At 44.8% G+C, this 18598-nt stretch overlaps 1 protein-coding gene across 1 annotated transcript in view; it reads right to left on the minus strand.

Annotated features, from left to right (window-relative positions):
• Positions 1-755: 755 nt before the first annotated feature.
• LOC112069244 (guanylyl cyclase-activating protein 1-like) overlaps positions 756-18598 on the minus strand; it is a 32691-nt gene continuing 14848 nt past the window's right edge. Inside the window, exons 3-4 of the mRNA XM_070438460.1 lie at positions 7807-7982; positions 756-904 (exon numbers count right to left, since the gene is read on the minus strand). Coding sequence (XP_070294561.1) covers positions 756-904; positions 7807-7982 — 325 coding nt within the window. The remainder of the gene's footprint in view (positions 905-7806; positions 7983-18598) is intronic.

The raw sequence follows: 18598 nt of genomic DNA on the forward strand, positions 1-18598 counted from the left end.
TTTTGCTTGATCTGTTTAGTTGTCTTTACATAAAGGTCTCAATCAACGACTGATACATCACCAAATCTTCAATATTTCTCGGCAATCATGTGTGATAGGGAGGCAGGTGAGGGACATCCCTCCATTATTCCTGTATTAGTTTTTGCTCGGCAGAGTGCCTCGAAGCTTCTGTCTTTCTATAATGCATTGAAATGACCAAACAAGCAACGGATTGTTCAGAACCAGGTCATTTCACTGAAATCATAGGCAAATGAGGTGGGCCTCTAAACCATGTCTATTGTGCACTTTTGACTTTGAGATGGTGATACAGAATGGAAAAACAATAGGACAGTGTATTGTCACCAAATTGCACAACTATATGCATCATACACACATATTATATGCTTTTTCATAGCAAATGTAATGTGAGTTATTTACTTCTGATTGGTAAAGCAGTACTACGCATACTAATCATATTCAAGCAAGTGCTGTACACTTAAATTAGACATGATGAGTAAAGTATCCTGTTATTGCAAAAGTTGTGCAGGGCCTACTGTACATGGTGGAATGACTGAACTGAGAGTCAGCCATTACTGTATGCAACATTTCGATATGCCTTGAAGGATAACCAGTTCATCTCATCAAACATACAAAAATATAAAAATATACTAATACGTTTGTGTATACATTTTGGGTATCCCTGAGTGTTCTGCGTGGGCAGTCTGTCCTGCGCACTGGCGCTCTCTCTCGCTTGCACTCTGGCGCTCTCGTACTCCTCATAAAATCTTCTTGTGCTGCAACAATAGGGGTTCATCTCGACCTGGATCTTGCTGATGATGTATGAGATCCAGACTCTCGGTCAGTGTCTCCAGCAGCTTCTCATCATTCTGGATGCCCTCCATGAACTCCTCCAGGGACAGCTCACCTGGCACACACACACAAATGAATGAAATATGTAAAGCTGAAATGTCTTGAGTCAATAAGTATTCAACCCCTTTGCTATGGCAACCCTAATAAGTTCAGTAGTAAAAATGTGCTTAACAAGTCACATAATAAGTTGCATGGACTCACTCTGTGTGCAATAATCTCTGTACCACAAACATACAATTATTTGTCAGGTCCCTCAGTCGAGCGGTGAATTTCAAACAGAGATTCCACCACAAACACCAGGGAAGTTTTCAAATGTCTCAAAAAGAACGGCATCTATTGGTAGATGGGTAAAACAAAGCAGACATTGAATATCCCTTTGAGCATGGTGAAGTTATTAATTATGCTTTGGATGGTGTATCAATAAACCCAGTCGCTACAAAGATACAGGTGTCCTTCCTAAATCAGTTGGCGAAGAATAAGGAAACCGTTTAGGGATTTCACCATGAGGCCTTTGGGGTGACTTTAAAACCGTTACAGAGTTTAATCCTCAGTGATAGGAGAAAACTGAGGATGGAGCAACAACATTTTAGTTACTACACAATACTAACCTAAATGACAGAGTGAAAAGAAGGAAGCCTGTACAGAATATAAATATACCAAAACATGCATCCTCTTTGCAATAAGGCACAAGTAAAACTACAAAAAATGTGGCAAAGAAACTTTATGTCCTGAATACAAAGCGTTATGTTTGTGGCAAATCCAACACATCACATCACTGAGTAACACTCTTCATATTTTCAAGCATGGTGGTGGCTGCATCATGTTATCGGTATGCTTGTCATCGGAAAGAAAAAAACAACTAGGGAGTTTTTTTTTGCATAAAAGAAACGTAATAGAGCTAAGCACAGGCAAAATCCTAGAGAAAAACCTTGTTAAGTCTGCTTTCCAAAAGACACTGGGAAACAAATTAATCTTTCAGCAGGAAGAATAAACTAAAACACAAAGGCCAAATATACACTGGAGTTGCTTACCAAGATGACATTGAATATTCCAGAGTGGCTTAGTTACAGTTTTGACTTTAATCGGCCTGAAAATCTATGGCAAGACATGAAAATGGCTGTCTAGCAATGGTCAACAACCAACTTGACAGAGCTTGAAGAATTATAAAAAGAATACTGTGCAAATATTGTACAATCCAGATGTGCAAAGATCTTAGAGACTTACCCAAAAAGATTCACAGATGTAATTGCTGCTAAAACTTCTTTGAGGAAAAGATCATGATCATTAGAAAGCAAATTACGGACTCCTCTTTAAATCTGCGTATTCCTCTAAAGCTCAGCTGTCCTGAGTCTGCACAACTCTGCCAGGACCTAGGATCAAGAGAGACACTTAAGTGTTTTAGTACTATATCTCTTGACACAATGATGAAAATAATCATGGCCTCTAAGCTGCATACTGGACCCTATACCAACTAAACTACTGAAAGAGCTGCTTCCTGTGCTCGGCCCTCCTATGTTGAACATAATAAAGGTAAATTACCTTTTAATGGCATCAGACCAAGGCTCTGCATCTGTCCTCGTGCTCCTAGACCTTAGTGCTGCTTTTGATACCATCGATCACCACATTCTTTTGGAGGGATTGGAAACCCAAATTGGTCTACACGGACAAGTTCTGGCCTGGTTTAGATCTTATCTGTCGGAAAGATATCAGTTTGTCTCTGTGAATGGTTTGTCCTCTGACAAATCAACTGTACATTTCGGTGTTCCTCAAGGTTCCGTTTTGGGACCACTATTGTTTTCACTATATATTTTACCTCTTGGGGATGTCATTCGAAAACATAATGTTAACTTTCACTGCTATGCAAATGACACACAGCTGTACATTTCAATGAAACATGGTGAAGCCCCAAAATTGCCCTCGCTAGAAGCCTGTTTTACAGACATAAGGAAGTGGATGGCTGCCAACTTTCTACTTTTAAACTCGGACAAAACAGAGATGCTTGTTCTAGGTCCCAAGAAACAAAGAGATCTTCTGTTGAATCTGACAATTAATCTTGATGGTTGTAMAGTCGTCTCAAATWAAACTGTGAAGGACCTCGGCGTTACTCTGGACCCTGATCTCTCTTTTGACGAACATATCAAGACTGTTTCAAGGACAGCTTTTTTCCATCTACGTAACATTGCAAAAATCAGAAACTTTCTGTCCAAAAATGATGCAGAAAAATGTATCCATGCTTTTGTTACTTCTAGGTTAGACTACTGCAATGCTCTACTTTCCGGCTACCCGGATAAAGCACGAAATAAACTTCAGTTAGTGCTAAATACGGCTGCTAGAATCCTGACTAGAACCCCAAAAATTGATCATATTACTCCAGTGCTAGCCTCCCTACACTGGCTTCCTGTTAAGGCAAGGGCTGATTTCAAGGTTTTACTGCTAACCTACAAAGCATTACATGGGCTTGCTCCTACCTATCTTTCCGATTTGGTCCTGCTGTACATACCTACACGTACGCTACGGTCACAAGAGGCAGGCCTCCTAATTGTCCCTAGAATTTCTAAGCAAATAGCTGGAGGCAGGGCTTTCTCCTATAGAGCTCCATTTTTATGGAATGGTCTGCCTACCCATGTGAGAGACGCAGACTCGGTCCTCAACTTTTAAGTATTTACTGAAGACTCATCTCGTCAGTGGGTCATATGATTGAGTGTAGTCTGGCCAGGAGTGTGAAGGTGAACGGAAAGGCTCTGGAGCAACGAACGCCCTTGCTGTCTCTGCCTGGCCGGTTCCCATCTCTCCACTGGGATCTCTGCCTCTAACCCTATTACAGGGGCTGAGTCACTGGCTTACTGGTGCTCTTTCATGCCGTCCCTAGGAGGGGTGCGTCACTTGAGTGGGTTGAGTCACTGACGTGATCTTCCTGTCTGGGTTGGCGCACACCCTTGGGTTGTGCCGTGGCGGAGATCTTTGTGGGCTATACTCGGCCTTGTCTCAGGATGGTAAGTCCCAGCAGCATACCACCCTGCATACCACTGCTGGCTTGCTTCTGAAGCTAAGCAGGGTTGGTCCTGGTCAGTCCCTGGATGGGAGACCAGGTGCTGCTGGAAGTGGTGTTGGAGGGCCAGTAGGAGGCACTCTTTCCTCTGGTCTAAACAAAGATCCCAATGCCCCAGGGCAGTGATTGGGGACACTGCTCTGTGTAGGGTGCCGTCTTTTGGATGGGACGTTAAACGGGTGTCCTGACTCTCTGAAGGTCATTAAAGATCCCATGGCACTTATCGTAAGAGTAGGGGTGTTAACCCCGGTGTCCTGGCTAAATTCCCAATCTGGCCCTCAACCATCACGGTCACCTAATAATCCCCAGTTTACAATTGGCTCATTCATCCCCCTCCTCTCCCCTGTAACTATTCCCCAGGTCGTTGCTGCAAATGAGAATGTGTTCTCAGTCAACTTACCTGGTAAAATAACGGTAAAATAAAAAATAAAATAAAAAGTTGGTGGTTGAAGATATTCCTCTAGTGGTGTGGGGGCTGTGCTTTGGCAAAGTGGGTGGGGTTATATCCTTCCTGTTTGGCCCTGTCCAGGGGTATCATCGGATGAGGCCACAGTGTCTCCTGACCCCTCCTGTCTCAGCCTCCAGTATTTATGCTGCAGTAGTTTATGTGTCGGGGGGATAGGGTCAGTTTGTTATATCTGGAGTACTTCCCCTGTCTTATCAGGTGTCCTGTGTGAATTTAAGTATGCTCTCTCTAATTCTCTCTTTCTCTCTTTCTTTCTCTCTCTCGGAGGACCTCAGCCCTAGAACCATGTCTCAGGACTACCTGGCATGATGACTCCTTGCTGTCCCCAGTCCACCTGGCCGTGCTGCTGCTCCAGTTTCAACTGTTCTGCCTGCGGCTATGGAACCCTGACCTGTTCACCGGACGTGTTACCTGTTCCAGACCTGCTGTTTTCAACTCTCTAGAGACTGCAGGAGCGGTAGAGATACGCTTAATGATCGGCTATGAAAAGCCAACTGACATTTACTCCTGAGGTGCTGACCTGCTGCACCCTCGACAACTACAGTGATTATTATTATTTGACCATGCTGGTATTTTATGAACATTTGAATATCTTGGCCATGTTCTGCTATGAGGCCACCCCTCATAGCCTGGTTCCTCTCTAGGTTTCTTCCTAGGTTTTGGCCTTTCTAGGGAGTTTTTCCTAGCCACCGTGATTCTACACCTGCATTGCTTGCTGTTTGGGGTTTTAGGCTGTGTTTCTGTACAGCACTTTGAGATATCAGCTGATGTAAGAAGGGCTATATAATTACATTTGATTTGATTTGATAAAAGTGATTCTAATGTGTATTGACTCAGGTGTGTGAGTAAAATGAGATATTTCTGTATTTCTGTAACGGCAGTCTAAGTCGTCCTCCTCCTCAGACGAGGAGAGGCGAGAAGGATCGGAGGACCAATGTGCAGCGTGGTAAGTTTCCATGATTTAATATACAGGAAGACAAGACACTATACAAAATAACAAACGTACTAACCGTCACAGTCCCGTGTGGCACAAACACTGACACAGGAAACAACCACCCACAAAATCCCCAACACAAAACAAGCCACCTATATATGATTCTCAATCAGGGACAACGATTGACAGCTGCCTCTGATTGAGAACCATATTAGGCTGAACACAGAAACAGACAAACTAGACACACAACATAGAATTCCCACCCAGCTCACGTCCTGACCAACACTAAAACAAGCACAACACATAAGAACTCTGGTCAGGACGTTACAATTTCATTTTCAATAAATTAGCAAACATTTCTAAAAACATGTCTTTACTTTGTCATAATGGGGTAATGTGTGTTGATGGGTAAGAAAAAATCTATTGAATCCATTTTCAGTTCAGGCTGCAACACAACAACATGAGGAATAAGTCAAGGGGTATGAACACTTTCTGAAGGCACTGTACATAAACTATCTGACATAATACTGGTTATATTAGAGAATATTATCATCAGACAATATTATATTATCATCACATCAATGTGTGTTCACACATCTGATTACTCTACTGAGCCATCACACAGACAGAGGTGTGTTCAGCACAGCCCATTCTCCAGCCAGGTCACCTGTGGTACAAGTCATAATTCGATGTCCATCTACAGTATGTCTGAGGACGTCAGAGATGACGTGGAAACCGGCCACTAGGTTCAACAGTGAATGCTGTTACCTTTAAGTTCTGGTTTTGTTAGGGCTTTGTGGATGGGGATGGCAGATGGTGCTGAAAGTTGCATGTTTGAATCCAGCGATATAAGGTTGTTTTTGAGATTTTGTTTTAAGCCTAGCCCAAACCTTAACCCTTACCTTAACCATTCTGAGTTAATGCCTAACCTTAAGATTTCTGAGTTAATGCCTAAACTTAACCCTAACCTTAAAAATGTGGAGTTAATGCCTTCAACACTTAGACACTTGAGAACCATGGATGAATGTCTAACTCTGACATGAGACTGTGAGAGCTTTGTCAGGATTTGGCCAGGATTGTTCCGGTTTTGGCCAGTAGATGCCCCCATTGTGCTTTTTTGACCCTTTTGTTTTCCCTTGTTTCCAGTTATTATTTGCACCTGTGCCTCGTTTCCCTTGAATGTATTTAAACCCTTAGTTTTCCTCAGTTCTTTGCTCTGTGTTTGAATGTTAGCACCCAGCCCTAGCAATGCTGTGAACATTTGTTGCTCCAGTTGGACTCTCTTGTGGTACTCTGTTTTTGTTCTCGTTTATTTATTTTTGATTATCTTTTGAGGCTTTTTCCTGCTGTACCTACCACCTTGTGGATTTACCTTTTGACTTGGAGGATTACCTTTTTCTCTTGGTATTACTTTTGACGTTGTGGATTTATATTTTTGCCTGAAGAACTTTCCTTTTTACTTTATTAAAACACTGTCTCAAGTACTGCTGTGTCTGCCTCATCTTCTGGGTTCTGCCGACCATTAGTGGCTCAGTTTGCTAAGTGACTGTTTCTCACACCGGAGACCCGAGTTCGTAACAGAGTCCTGACAGAAACACAGAGCCAAATTAACCCAGAGGCAGCCAGTTCCCAGGACCTTTTTGCCACGCTGTCCCACCACGAGGGGGCTGTCCAACGCCACGAAGCCGCTCTGGTTCAGCAAGAGACCTTAATGGCTAGACATTCTCAACTTCTGTCGCAGATGCTGACTTCCATAAAGCAGATATCTGATCGACTTCCCCCGGCAACCGCTACCGCTCCTGTACCTCAGATTCAAGTGCCCGTGGCAGTTAACCCCCTGGCTGAACCTCGTCTTCCGCCTCCCCAACGGTTCTCAGGTGATCCGAGTGBTTGTAAGGGGTTTTTCACCCAATGTTCTCTCTCCTTCGAGCTGCAACCCTCGTCGTTTCCCACCGACCGGTCCAAGATCGCATATCATCACCCTGCTGTCGGAAAAAGCCCTAGCCTGGGCTACTGCTGTGTGGGATGCCCAAAGTCCCTGCTGTGCCAGCTACTCTGCCTTTGCTGAGGAATTCAAGCGAGTTTTTCAAGGTCCTACCAGCGGCCCTGACTCAGCCAAACAGCTCCTGACTCTCCGCCAAGGTTGGCGCAGCGTGACGGACTATGCCATCCAGTTCCGCACGGTGGCAGCAGCGAGTGGCTGGAACGACGAGGCGCTCACAGTGTGCTTTTTGAAGGGTCTTTCCGACACCATCCAAGATGAACTGGCCACTCGGGAACCACCGGACAACCTCGAGTCCTTGATCAAGTTGGCCTCGCGCATAGACCAGCGTCTGAGAGAGAGAGAGAACTCAACCGTAGACCTCTCGCCCTAGCTCCTATCGGTCCCAGCTCCGAGTCCCCACCTTTATCCTCGCTGGCTCCACCGGAACCCATGCAGATTGGACGCATCTCCCAGGCTGAGAGACCGCCGGATGAGGGAGCGATGCTGTCTATATTGCGGCAAACCGGGCCATTTCCGCTCCACGTGTCCCGGGCTCCAGGGAAACGCACTGTCCCATGCAGGCCTGGGGGAACTGTAACGGGAGACATAACCTCCTCCCATCCGTCCAACTCCCGCCTGCTCATTCCAGTCACCCTTCCCTGGGACAACCACGAGCTTCCCCTTCAAGCCTTGGTAGACTCTGGAGCCGCAGGAAACTTCATGGATGGTATCTGGGCGAAGGAGAATGGCGTCCCCTCTGAACCTCTAAGGGACCCCATGAGGGTTACTACGTTGGATGGAAGCCCTCTGGGATCTGGACTTGTCACTCGCGTCACTACCCCCTTGCGACTTTCAGTTTCCCAACATCAGGAAGTGATGAACTTTCATCTGATCCCCTGTTGCGAGTTCCCTCTCGTACTTGGCTACCCCTGGCTTCACAGCCATAACCCTCACATCGACTGGTCTGTGGGCACTRTCAAGCAGTGGGGTCCTACGTGCCACGCCACTTGTATCTTCCCGAGTTCTCCTCCCGAGTCTCTAGAATCCATCGACCTGTCCCGAGTTCCCGAGTGTTACCATGACCTCAAACCGGTATTTAGCAAACAGAGCGCCACCATGCTACCACCCCATAGACCTTACGATAGCCCCATCGACCTGTTTCCGGGCACCTGCCCCCCCAGGGGTCGGATCTTTTCCCTATCTCCTCCCGAACGAGCTGCTATGGATACCTACATCAAGGACGCTCTGGCAGCAGGCCTCATTTGTCCGTCCACCTCGCTCGCGGGAGCAGGGTTTTTCTTTCTGGCCAAAAAAGATGTTCTACATCCTGTAGAACATGCGTGTGATGGCCTCGTGTGATGACCTCGAATCCATGATGGCGTAGCAGTCGGACGGACGTGTGTTTGTCTTGTCCCATGTAAATAGTCAGTCTCATTTTTTTCCAGACATATTTTTATCTCACTTTCCACCTATGATCTAAATATACTTTCCGGCAACCCGCCCCACCCAATGTGGTACGGATCTGCTATTTTTATACGTTATAGCTTGAACCTCCATCAGCAGCTAGCTAGCTAACTAGCTAGTAGTCACGGTTAGCCACGGCTAGCGGTCTTCACCTTTAGCTCGGTCACCAGCCAGCTTTAGCTCTGTCAATACCTGCCAGTCTGCACAGCGCGATATCAGACTTATTTTCTCCACCACATCACCGGATTCCTGCCGCAAACTCTGTGCCATTACACCGGATCATCGCAGCTAGCTAGCTGCAATCGAGTGGCTACCGCTGGCTAACGCCTCTGTCCCGAAGCCAGCACCAGTTAGCCTTGAGCTAGCCTCGAACTAGGCCCATCTTCCGGCTATCCGAAGAGGTATACCCGCTAATTCGTGGGCTACAATACCTCTTTTGCCAATTGGTCTGGACCCTTTATTGCCGACACGGAGCCCCGCCGATCCATCACGACTGGTCTGCCGGCGTAATCGTCTGATGTGGTTTCAACAGGCTTTTCCATTGCGTTGTCACTGAATACCCATCTGCTAGCCCCGGCCCGCTAGCTTTCTGAACGCCGTGCCTCCCGCTCGCCTAGCATAGTAGCGACTACCGAACGGCTCCTGGACTCACCTATTGCTGCTCATTGGACCCTATGATCACTCGGCTACACATGCCTCTCTAATGTCAATATGCCTTGTCTTCTGTTTCAGTTAGTTATTGTTTCATTTCACTGTAGAGCCCCTAGTCCAGCTCAACATGCCTTAGATAGCTCTTTCGTGACACACCGCACACATGGGGAGACCTCACCTGGCTTAGCTGGTGTCTCCAGAGATACAAGCTCTCTAATCATCACTCAATGCCTAGGTTTACCCCCACTACACTCACATCCTACCATACCCATGTCTGTACATTATGCCCTGAATCTATTCTACCACGCCCAGAAATGGCGACCACCCCTCATCACTGTCAAAAGCTCCCTAAAACACTTCAGCGAGCAGGCCTTTCTAATCGACCTGGCCCGGGTATCCTGGAAGGATATTGACCTCATCCCATCAGTAGAGGATGCCTGGTTGTTCTTTAAAAGTGCTTTCCTCAACATCTTAAATAAGCATGCCCCATTCAAAAAATGTAGATCTAAGAACAGATATAGCCCTTGGTTCACTCCAGACATGACTGCCCTTGACCAGCACAAGAACATCCTGTGGCGTACTGCATTAGCTTCGATAGCCCCTGCGATATGCAGCTTTTCAGGGAAGTCAGGAACCAATATACCCAGTCAGTTAGGAAAGCTAAAGCTAGCTTTTACAAACAGAAATTTGCATCCTGTAGCACTATTTCCCAAAATTTCTGGGACACTGTAAAGTCCATGGAGAATAAGAGCACCTCCTCCCAGCTGCCCACTGCACTGAGGCTAGGAAATACTGTCACCACCGATAAATCTACGATAATCGAGAATTTCAATAAGCATTTTTCTACGGCTGGCAATGCTTTCCACCTGGCTACCCCTACCCCGGCCAACAGCTCTGCACCCCCCATAGCATCTACTTCAGTGTGTCAAATCAGAGGGACTGTTGTCCGGACCTCTGGCAGTCTCTATCGGGGTGCCACAGGGTTCAATTCCCGGGCCTACTCCTTTCTCTTTGAATATCAATGATATCGCTCTTGCTGCTGGTGATTCTCTGATCTGCCTCTACGCAGACGACACAATTCTGTATACATCTGGCCCTTCCTTGGGTACTGTGCTAACAAACCTCCAAACGAGCTTCAATGCCATACTTCCGTGGCCTCCAACTGCTCTTAAATGCTAGTAAAACTAAATGCATGCTCTTCAACCAATTGCTGCCCGCACCTGCCCGCCTAGCATCACTACTCTGGACGGTTCTGACTTAGAATTTGTGGACCAACTACAAATACCTAGGTGTCTGGTTAGACTGTAAACTCTCCTTCCAGACTCACATTAAGCATCTCCAATCCAAAATTAAATCTAGAATCGGCTTCCTATTTCACAACAAAGCCTCCTTCACTCATGCTGCCAAATATACCCTCGTAAAACTGACTATTCTACCGATCCTTGACTTCGGCAAAGTCATTTACAAAATAGCCTCCAACACTCTTCTCAGCAAATTGGATGTAGTCTATCACAGTGGCATCCATTTTGTCACCAAAGCCCCATATACTTGTCACATCTGCTCCTGCTACGCCCTCTGGTGTTCATCCGGTGTCTTCTTGACCTGCAGTTACTCCCCATGTACACTCTCTCTCTCTCCCTCTCCCTCTCTGTGTGATTGGAGACAGGTGTGCTGGAGTCAAAGCAGATCCCTACCAGCTGAAACTCGTTCCATAATCCAGACCTCTACAAATTCTCAGTCCTGACACTTCCACTTTGCCAGATTGTAATCTCGGCACAGTCAGTTCATGAATCTAGCCATTTATTATTGCTCAAGATCATGTTACTCTGCTGTGCCTGTTTCCCTGCCTGACACCGTTTATCCTCTCATTGCAGTTTACTGCTCTGTCTCTGGCTCCTGTCTCCTGTTCCACATCTCACCACCCAACTACCTTGCTCTGGATTTTACTCACCACCACTACCTTGGATTCCCCTCAGGACCTGTTTACCTTGATTACCCTTAGGACCTGTTTACTCAGCCAACTCCAACCTCAGTCTCCACATCTGGTTTTTCTGCAACTCGTCCGAGCTACCCCGGATTTGCACTCCATATCTCTCTGTGCAACAATAAATATTTTGGTTAATTTATCCCTGTTTCCTCATCTGAGGAACGCTCTTGTGTTCCCCTGTGTCGCTCCGCTTAACAATACTACCCACCACTGCGACTTGTATGCTCTCGTTGGCTGGCCCTCGCTATGTATTCGTCGCCAAACCCACTGGCTCCAGGTCATCTATAAGTCTTTGCTTGGTAAAGCCCCGCCTTTTCTCAGCTCACTGGTCCCCATAGCAACACCCACCCGTTGCACGCGCTCCAGCAGGTATATTTCACTGGTCATCCCCAAAGCCAACACCTCTTTTGGACGCCTTTCCTTCCAGTTCTCTGCTGCCAATGACTGGAAAGAATTCAAAAAATCACTAACTTTAAGCATTCATTTGTCAGAACAGCTTACCGATGACTGTACCTGTACACAGCCTATCTGTAAATACCCCACCCAACTACCTCATCCCCATATTGTTATTTTTTTGCTCTTTTGCACCCAAGTATCTCTACTTGCACATCATCATCTGCACAGTGTCCAGTGTTAATGCTAAATTGTAATTATTTTGCAGCTATGTTCCATTTATTGCCTTACCTCCATAACCTTACTACTTTTGCACACACTGTACGTATATTTTTCTATTGTGTTTTTGACTGTATGTTTGTTTATCCCATGTGTAACTCTGTGTTTTTGTCACACTGCTTTGCTTTATCTTGGCCAGGTCGCAGTTGTAAATGAGAACCTGTTCTCAACTAGCCTACCTGGTGAAATAAAACAAAATAGACGAAGAGTTTTTCTTCAATGAGTCGGACGGGAGGGATATAGTACAGACACCCGACCAGGCCCAGATCCCCGTAATTGGCTGGAGGAAATAGATTTTGCGGAAAAAGATCCGGGTGCCTTGTGAGGATCAGGCGACGAGTGGCTAATCTGCCTTTGCCATCCGTCCTGGTAGCTAACGTTCAATTGCTGGAAAATAAATGGGACGAACTGAAAGCACGTATATCCTACCAACGGGACATTAAAAACGGTCTTATACGGTCTTAATGTCTTATGTTTCAAAGAGTCGTGGCTAAATGACGACATTAAGAACATACAGCTGGTTATACACTCTATTGGCAGGATAGAACAGCAGCCTCTGGTAAGACACGGGGCGGGGGCCCATGCATATTTGTAAACAACAGCTGGTGCACGATATCTAAGGAAGTCTCAAAGTTTTGCTCGCCTGAGGTAGAGTATCAAATGATAAGCTGTAGACCACATTATCTACCTAGAGAGTTTTCATCTGTATTTTTCGTAGCTGTCTACATACCACAACAGACCGATACTGGCACTAAAACCGCACTCAATGAGCTATATACCGCCATAAGCAAACAGGAAAACGCTCACTCAGAGGCGACTCTCCTGGTGGCTGGGGACTTTAAATTAGGGAAACTTAAATACATTTTACCTAATTTCTATCAGCATGTTAAATATGCAATCAGAGGAAAATTAATTCTAGACCACCTTTACTCCACACACAGAGATGCATACAAAGCTTTCCCCTTCCCACCATTTGGCAAATCTGACCATAATTCTATCCTCCTGATACCTGCTTACAAACAAAAATTAAAGCAGGAAGCACCAGTGACTCGGTCTATAAATAAGTAGTCAGATGAAGCAGATGCTAAACTACAGGACTGTTTTGCTAGCACAGACTGGAATATGTTCCAGGATTCTTCTGATGGCATTGAGGAGTACACCTCATCAGTCACTGGCTTCATCAATAAGTACATTGAGGGCGTCGTCCCCACAGTGACTGTACGTACATACCCCAACCAGAAGCCATGGATTACAGGCAACATTCGCACTGAGCTAAAGGGTAGAGCTTCCGCTTTCAAGGAGCGGAACTCTAACCCGGAAGCTTATAAGAAATCCCGCTATGCCCTCCGACGAACCATCAAACAGGCAAAACGTCAATACAGGACTAAGATCGAATCGTACTACACAGACTCCAACACTTGTCGGATGTGGCAGGGCTTGCAAACTATTACAGACTACAAGGGGAAGCACAGCCGAGAGCTGCCCAGTAACACGAGCCTACCAGGCGAGCTAAACAACTTCTATGCTCGCTTCAAAGCAAGTAACACTGAAACATGCATGAGAGCATCAGCTGTTCCGGACGACTGTGTGATCACGCTCTCCTCAGCCGATGTGAATAAGACTTCACTGACATTTTCAATCTCTCCCTGTCTGAGTCTGTAATACCAACATGTTTCAAGCAGACCACCATAGTCCCTGTGCCCAAGAACACTAAGGTAACCTGCCTAAATGACTACCAACCCGTAGCACTCACATCTGTAGCCAGGACGTGCTTTGAAAGGCTGGTCATGGCTCACATCAACACCATTATCCCAGAAACCCTAGACCCACTCCAATGTGATACCACACCAACAGATCCATAGATGATGCAATCTCTATTGCACTCCACACTGCCAGTTCACACCTGGACAAAAGGAACACCTATGTGAGAATGCTATTCATTGACTACAGCTCAGCGTTCAACACCATAGTTCCCTGGGCCTAAACACCTGCCTCTGCAACTGGATCCTGGACTTCCTGACAGGCCACCCCCAGGTGGTAAGGGTAGGTAACAACACATCCGCCACGCTGATCCTCAACACGGGGGACCCTCAGGGATGCGTGCTCAGTCCCCTCCTGTACTCCCTGTTCACTCATGACTGCACGGCCAGGCACGACTCCAACAACATCATGAAGTTTGCTGATCACACAACAGTGGTAGGCCTGATCCCCGACAGCAACGAGACTGCCTACGGGGAGGAGATCAGAGACCTGACTGTGTGGTGCAAGGACAACAACCCCACCCTCAAAGTGATCAAGACAAAGGAGATGATTGTGGACTACAGGAAAAGGAGGCCCGAGCACGCCCCCATTCTCATCGACGGGGCTGTAGTGGAGCAGGTTGAGAGCTTCAAGTTCCTTGGCGTCCACATCACCAACAAACTAACATGGTCCAAGCACACCAAGACATTTTTGAAAAGGTCACGACCAAACCTATTCCCCCTCAGGAGACTGAAAATATTTGGCATGGGTCCTCAGATCCTCAAAAGGTTTAACAGCTGCACCATCGAGAACATCCTGACTGGTTGCATCACTGCCTGGTATAGCAACTGCTCGGCCTCCGACCATAAGGCACTATAGAGGGTAGTGCGTACGGCCCAGTACATCACCGGGGCGAAGCTTCCTGCCATCCAGGACCTCTATACCAGGCGGTGTCAGAGGAAGGCCCTAAAAATCATCAAAGACTCCGGCCACCCTAGTCATAGACTGTTCTCTTTGCTACAACACGTCAAGCGGTACCGGAGCGCCAAGTCTAGGTCCAAGAGGCTTCTTAACAGCTTCTACCCCCAAGCCATAAGACTCCTGAACAGCTAATCAAATGGCTACCCAGACTATTTGCATTGCCCCACCCCCCCTTCTATACTGCTACTACTCTGTTATTATCTATGCATAGTCACTTTAATAACTCTACTTACATGTACATGTTATCTCAATTACCTCGACACCGGTGACCTCGCACATTGACTCTGTACCAGTACCCCCTGTATATAGCCCCGCTATTGTTATTTACTGCTGCTCTTTAATTATTTGCTATTCTTCTCACTTACTTTTTTTTCTGGTATTTTTCTTAAAACTGCATTGTTGGTTAAGGGCATGTAAGTAAGCATTTCACTGTAAGGTCTACACCTGTTGTATTCAGCGCATGTGACAAATAAAATGTGATTTAATTTGATTTGATACCATAGCATGAATCTGTCTAAACAAACACAGTGGTTACTAATAACACCAATACAACTAACTTTACCATTACAATAGTGAAACCAACTAATCTCACATAACTGTAAACATTTACATAAACAATAGGCCTACCCCTACAACTGACATTTACATAACCTTTGCAGTTCCATTATAATGGATGTCTCAGTCCCTCTCAAAATCAGGGGTATTTCAGAATTACACAAAGGCAATTGAGTTGAGCTTTTTCATTGACCAAAAAAGGGCAGATATATTTGTGCCTTTTGGATGAAAGGCATAACTTTTTATAGATGATTCGTTAATTAACTTATTTGGGACAGGGGGCAGTATTGAGTAGCTTGTATAAAAAGGTGCCCAGAGTAAACTGCCTGCTACTCTGTCCTAAATGCTAGAATATGCATATAATTAGTAGATTTGGATAGAAAACACTCTGAAGTTTCTAAAACTGTTTGAATGATGTCTGTGAGTATAACAGAACTCATATGGCAGGCAAAAACCTGAGAAAAAATCCAACCATCTCTTTGCCTATCCAAGATACAGTGGAAATGGGGTCATGTTGCACTTCCTAAGGTTTCCACTAGATGTCAACAGTATTTAGAACCTTGTTTGATGCTTCTACTATAAAGGAGGGGGGAATGAGAGGGGATTGAGTCAGAGGTCTGGCAGAGTGCCACGACCTGGTCATGCGCATTCACATGAGAGGTAGCTTGCGTTCCATAGCATTTCTGAAGACAAAGGAATTCTCCGGTTGGAACATTATTGAAGATTTATGATAAAACATCCTAAAGATTGATAGTATACTTAGTTTGACATGTTTCTACAAACTGTAATATGACTTTTCGTCTGAACTTTCGCCTGGACCTGCCAGCGCGTCGTCAGTTTGGATTGTGTACTAAACGCGCGAACAAAAGGAGGTGTTTGGACATAAATTATGGACTTTATCGAACAAATCAAACATTTATTGTGGAACTGAGATTCCTGGGATTCTGATGAAGATGATCAAAGGTAAGTGAATATTTATAATGCTATTTCTGACTTTGTTGACTGCACAATATGGTGGATATCTCTTTGGCTTGTTTGGGCTCTGAGCGCTGTACTCGGATTATTGCATGGTGTGCTTTTTCGGTAAAGTTTAAAAAAAATCTGACACAGTGTAACGCTCGTCATTGGAATGAGAAGAGATGTCGGACCAATATGCAGCGTGGTAAGTGTCCATATTCGGTTTATTAACTGAACACTAAGAAATATCAAAATAACAACGTGAAATACAAAACGAAAACGAAACAGTCCCGTATGGTGAATAACACAAACACAGGAAACAACCACCCACAAAACCCAAAGGAAAACAGGCTACCTAAATATGGCTCCCAATCAGAGACAACGACTGACTCCTGCCTCTGATTGAGAACCATACTAGGCCAAACACATAGAAACATACAACCTAGACATACAACATAGAATGCCCACCCACATCACACCCTGACCAAACAAAAACATAGAAACATACAAAGCAAACTATGGTCAGGGCGTGACACACAGCGGTTGCATTAAGGAGAAGTTTATCTAAAGTTCCATGCATAACACATGTATTATCATCAACATTTATAATGAGTATTTCTGTAAATTGACGTGGCTCTATGCAAAATCACCAGATGTTTTGGAAGCAAAACATTACAGAACATAACGCGCCAATGTAAACTGAGATTTTTGGATATAAATATGAACTTTATCGAACAAAACATACATGTATTGTGTAACATGAAGTCCTATGAGTGTCATCTGATGAAGATCATCAAAGGTTAGTGATTCATTTTATCTCTATTTATGCTTTTTGTGACTCCTCTCTTTGGCTGGAAAAATGGCTATGTTTTTCTGTGGCTATGCACTGACCTAACATAATCGTTTGGTGTGCTTTCGTCGTAAAGCCTTTTTTGAAATATGACACGTTGGCTGGATTCACAACAAGTGTAGCTTTAATTTGGTGTATTGCATGTGTGATTTCATGAAAGTTAAATTTTTATAGTAATTTATTTTAATTTGGCGCTCTGCGTCCCACATATCTCAGAGAGGTTTTAAGATTGAAGCTGGAATGTATCCAGTGCTTTTATAGTGATACCTTTGCAGACAATTATGTCTTCATTACATCATAAGGTCCTGCATCAATAACAGGGTTAACACAGTGCTCAGATATGCTCTATGTATAGAGTTTAAGATGCAGACATGATGTAGGTCTACAACAAGGCACGTACAAACAACAAAGACTTCTATAATACAGATGAACGTTAATAATGTGCTCTTGTCCCATACTAAGGTGACATCAATTTGGAGTTCATTACTGTTGCATTAATTTGATTAGTGCTCACTCTCACAAACAACTTAAAGAAACCTTGCTTGATGTACAGTGTCGATCAATGCGGAACAATCTAATATTTTCAGGGATGCCGGAGAATGACAACAGCAGAGGCTGTGAGGACACAGTCCGAGACTTTATGTCAACTCAACTAAAACTGCCCACTGATGTTGTGCGTAATGCCACTTTCTCCAGAGTCCATAGAATAGGTAAGGCCTCTGGAAATAGGCCACGGACTATTATTGCATGTTTTGACAAATTTAAGCAAAAGGAAATGACGAAGAACATGGGCAGAGAACTCAGAAACACTGATTTTGGAATGAATGATCACTTCCCCACCGAGATCAATGAAAGGAGAAAAATACTATATCTCATCATGAAGGAAAAGCATTGCCTGAATCAACGAGTCTCCATGGTGATGGATAAACTTTATATCAACGTGCAATTGTATCGGGACTTTGGAGTAACTCCCTGGCTATTTTAATTTAATGTTCAAATTTGAGTTTGTGTGTTGTAGTGTATCATGACAACTTCTACTATAATGAATACATGCTCTATTGATCTCCACTTGATAAGGAAAGGGTTGCATATAGCTCAGGTTAATGTGTGTAGCCTTCCTAACAAAATACATGAGGTTTTTAACTTGGTGAACATAAATAATATTCATATCTTGGCTTTGACCCGAAATGCATTTAGATGCATCTGTAAATGATGGGCAAATTAACATTCAAGGATATAGTCTACTGAGAAGGGACAGGAATAGGAATGGTGGGGGTGCAGCACTATATATTCAGAATCATATACCTTTTAAGAGGAGGGATGACCTTAATGTATGTCAAATAGAGGCACTATGGGCTCAAGTACATCTGCCTCACCAGGCACCCATATTGGTGGGATGTGTGTATAGACCTCCTAGCTCTAAGGTGTCCTATTTGGATGACTTATGTACTGGGTTTGA

This window comes from Salvelinus sp. IW2-2015, unplaced genomic scaffold (genome assembly GCF_002910315.2).
Source record: "Salvelinus sp. IW2-2015 unplaced genomic scaffold, ASM291031v2 Un_scaffold944, whole genome shotgun sequence".
In the NCBI taxonomy this organism is placed as follows: Eukaryota; Metazoa; Chordata; class Actinopteri; order Salmoniformes; family Salmonidae; genus Salvelinus; species Salvelinus sp. IW2-2015.